General features: G+C 31.7%; 1 protein-coding gene across 1 annotated transcript; it reads left to right on the forward strand.

Annotated features, from left to right (window-relative positions):
* Positions 1–536: 536 nt before the first annotated feature.
* On the forward strand, positions 537–3,628 carry LOC140862827 (uncharacterized). Its single transcript, XM_073265868.1, has 3 exons — positions 537–687; positions 2,710–2,878; positions 2,974–3,628. The coding sequence occupies exons 1-3, from the start codon at positions 537–539 to the stop codon at positions 3,626–3,628; spliced, it is 975 nt and encodes a 324-aa protein (XP_073121969.1).
* The last annotated feature ends 802 nt before the right edge of the window (positions 3,629–4,430 follow it).

The raw sequence follows: 4,430 nt of genomic DNA on the forward strand, positions 1-4,430 counted from the left end.
TAGGCGGTACACTTGCATTCATGTATTTATATAATATGGTATACTCATACTCTCGTGCTGAGCACTTTAAGCTCACGTCTCGTACTTTGTGTATATGGACACCCTATTCCATGGGGCAGGTTTGCGATTGGTGAGGCGGGTGGATCCAGGAGGGACTAGGCAGTGGATGGCCAGCTGGGATTTCGCCTAGGGTTTTATTTTGATGTATTGGGATAATACCGTATTCGATTTGATTGTATAATTATTTGGGTACTTACAGATTCTTTTTCTTGGGATTGTATAATGTTTATTGCTTTCGCAGTTTATTCTGGTTTACTGTTTTAATTAAGTGAATTGCATGCTTGAGTTTCTGATTAGTAGTTGATCTCGGTAAAGGGTCACTACAAAAACTTTGATCTCACGCACCACCCTACGGTGCGGGGGATCCACGTGCACTCATGCCCAAAACAACTCCGATTACCTTGAAATTTTAACGGTAGGGTCGTCTCGAAAATGCGAATCCAACGATATATCATATGATATAACTTTCAATCTCGATGGTAAAAAATGTGAAGATAACCGGAAATTGCATATTTCACCTCATTTTCGGCCATTTTCACATTTTCGACCACCGAAGATTGAAATTTGTATCATATGATATATCGTTGAATTCACATTTTCGAGAAGACCCTACCGTGAAAATTCAAGGTAATCGTAGTTGTTTTTGACACGGGTGCAAGTGGATCCCCCGCACCCTGGGGTGCGTGTGATCAAAAATGTATATATATATAAATTTTTAGTTGTCCAACCAATGATGTTCAACTCGTCCCCGACCACTAAAACCCGGTACCGTGTTTTAGTTATGCAAAAAATAAAAAAAAAACTAAAATCCGGTACTGAGTTTTAATGGTCGGGGACGAGGTGGAAAAATATTGTTGGGCAGCTGAAAAGTCTTTTATATATATATATATATATATTATATTATTCATAAAGGCTCAGTCTCTCTTACTAATCAATTGGTACGTACAAACACACCACTGTGAAAATGTCAAAAACACAACTGCTTTCCTCCATCTTATCATCAAAACCGCTAGAAGTTTTTTTCACGTAAACTTCTTCTTTCCCACTCTTCCATTACTGACTGAAATTTCACAATATTCTTATTCTTTTAACAAATGATTTGATAATTATAATATCAGTGTTACACACGCATCGCGTGTGCTCTTTTGCTAGTATATATATATATATATATATATATATATATATTTATTTATATATTTATATATTTATCTCCCTATATATAAAGAATCTTTCCTTAAACACCATCTTTTGTTTTGCCAAAATTGCTCTTATGTGATATAGATATTATACTTTTGTTTTCTTTTGATTTTTTTTTAAAATTTCGATATTTCAAATTACAAATAGTCCCTAAGTACTTTTTACAACTATAATATTTTTCTCATTTAAATATAAATAAAATTAATTACAAAAATATTATAGAAGCACGCAATGCGTGCACCAATACACTAGTATATATATATATATAAAAGTTGAACTCATTAGAGGGAGGACACCAATTTTTTTCCCAAAATTTCCCTTTCAATTCATATATGTAAATTTGAATTTATTTGTACATATTTTTCTCAACTAACAATTATAGATAGGATAAATAATTTTTTTGTTATAGATAATTTGTTGTAGATGATCATTGAGAGATTATCTTTTATTATGTTATCTACTATTCAAATATGTAATTGAACTCTATAAATAGAGGCCTCCAATGATGAATAAAGTATTCTTATTCATTCTCTCATCTCCATATTCTTTATAATTTTTAACACGTTATCAGCACGAGTGCTATATATATATATATATTGTATGAATGATATCGATGAAGCACAATATTTAAATTGATATTGATGCCCTCAAAATCGCAAAAATTTTGAATTTATGTTAATATTCTTTGTTCTAAATTAATGCTCCTGAAGTAGCAAAATATTTAGATTTGATATTGATGCTCTTGAAGTAGCACAAGTTCAAGGTTATGTGGATGTTCTTGAAGAACACAAATTTATGAACACAAATTCATAACTTTTATTAATGCTCCTGAAGTAGCATTACACTCATTCAATATTGATGTCCCTGAAGTGACGAATTTTTAATCTTGAATATCTATGATTTAAGATCTTATATCCTTTTGATGTTCTTGAAGAATATCAATTTAAAAGATATATGGATTTTAAGATGATTGAATTGATCTTTGTGATTTATTTGATCAATTTAAATTGATAGTGATTTATTTACTATTGTTTTCATTTCACGTGACATATAGTTTTTAATGAAATTTTTTGAAATTCATTCACTAAAGCTCGAATGCTCTGAAATTCATTCTCTTCATACTTTTATTTCTCGAATTAAAAAAAAAAAACATTATTCTCTTTTCCTTCATTCACCAATTCACATCATGATAATTTTTTAAATTAATACGTTTTCTTTTCATACCATGATTACGAGGATGCATATATATAATATATTCATTGTCATCATTTTTGAATTATCCATGTTTAAATTCAATTTAATTAATGTTAATGATTTATGATTTTTTTGGAATATAGATTTCATCATGTCGAACATCACCAAACTTAAATTTGAAGCACTTGATTTGTCCAGGAAAAACTATTTGTCATGGATATTAGATGTCGAGATCCACCTTGTTTTTTATGAATTTAGGAGATACTATAAAAGAAGGAAACAAAACATCCCTGCAGGATCGTGCAAAAGCACTCATTTTTCTTCGGCATCATCTCAATGATGGGTTGAAAGCCGAGTATCTCACTGTGAAAGAGCCACAAGATCTTTGGACAAATATGAAAAAGATAGATTTGACCATCAGAGAACGGTAGTTTTGCCGAGAGCTCGATATGAATGGATGCATCTACGCTTACAAGATTTCAAATCTGTGAGTGATTATAAATCTGCACTATTCAAGGTTAGTTCCATGCTAACACTTTGTGGGGAGAAAGTTAATGATCAAGACATGTTAGAAAATACTTTCTCCACATTTCACGCATCAAATGTGCTCCTGCGGCAGCAATACCGTGAGTGTGGATTTAAAAAGTATTCTGAACTTATCTCATGTTTACTTGTTGCTGAACAAAATAATGAGTTGCTCATGAAAAATCATCAGTTGCACCCAACTGGATCTGTACCATTTCCTGAATCAAATAAAGTTGCATTTCCTGAAGCAAATGTTAACTCAACTCGAAATAATGAGCAAGGACGTGCTCGTGGACGTGGTCACGGTCAAAGAAAAGACTATCAGCAACAAAATAGGAAGAAACATAAAACAAGCCACCAGCAGTGGAATTCTGATTATGGAAAAACAAATGAGAAAAGTTCAAATAAGCATGAAGATAAATGTTACAAGTGTGGAGTGGAAGGAAATTGGTCTCGTACTTGTCGTATGGAAAAACATCTTGTGGACCTCTATCAAAACTCGATCAAAGAAAAAGAAAAAATTGAGACAAATTTTTTGGACAATGATGATCCAGTTAATATAACTCATTTGGATGTCTCAGATTTCTTTGCTCGTCCAGATAGAAATATTGATCATTTGGTTGGTGGTGGTGTGTTGGAAGACATCGAATAATTGTTTCATTCGAATTTTGTTTTTAGTTTTAATTGTTTTAGGTCGTGGTTTTTGTTTTACTCTTAGTTTCTCTTTTAAGTTGTCATTGAAGTTTTGTTTTAGAATTATTCAATAAATATTTGATCATTTCTTATCGTAATTTTTCCTACTATTTGACATTTTGTTGAAGTTATGACTTATTAAGTTATTTTTCTTTTTAGATTAATGATGAAATATCATGATGAATGTCTAGCAGATAGTGGTACAACACATACCATTCTTCAAAATAAAAGGTATTTTCTGAAATTAACATTAGCTGAAAATAATGTTACAACAATATCTGGTGCATCAAAAATTATTGAAGGCTATGAAAAGGCAAAAATCATTTTGCCAAATGATACAAGCCTATACATTGAAAATGCACTATATGCTAGCAAATCCAGCAGAAATTTGCTCAGCTTTAAAGATATCCGTCGAAATGGATATCATATTGAAACATTAAATGAGAATAATGTTGAATACCTTGGTATTACATCTATTATATCTGTCCAAAAGCAGATAAAAGAAAAGTTATGTGCACTCCCTTCTGGGATGTATTTTACCACAATAAAAGCAGTTGAAGCAAACACTTGCACAAACCAGAAGTTTGTCGACCAACAAAGCTTCAAACTATGGCATGATCGGCTTGGTCACCCTGAGGTAACAATGATGCGCAAAATAATAATGAACTCACATGGACACCCTTTAAAGAACCAGAAGATTCTTTTGCATAATGATTATTCATTTGTTGCTTGTTCACAAGACAAACTAATTAGAAGACCTT

This window comes from Henckelia pumila, chromosome 4 (assembly GCF_033568475.1).
Source record: "Henckelia pumila isolate YLH828 chromosome 4, ASM3356847v2, whole genome shotgun sequence".
NCBI classification, from domain to species: domain Eukaryota; kingdom Viridiplantae; phylum Streptophyta; class Magnoliopsida; order Lamiales; family Gesneriaceae; genus Henckelia; species Henckelia pumila.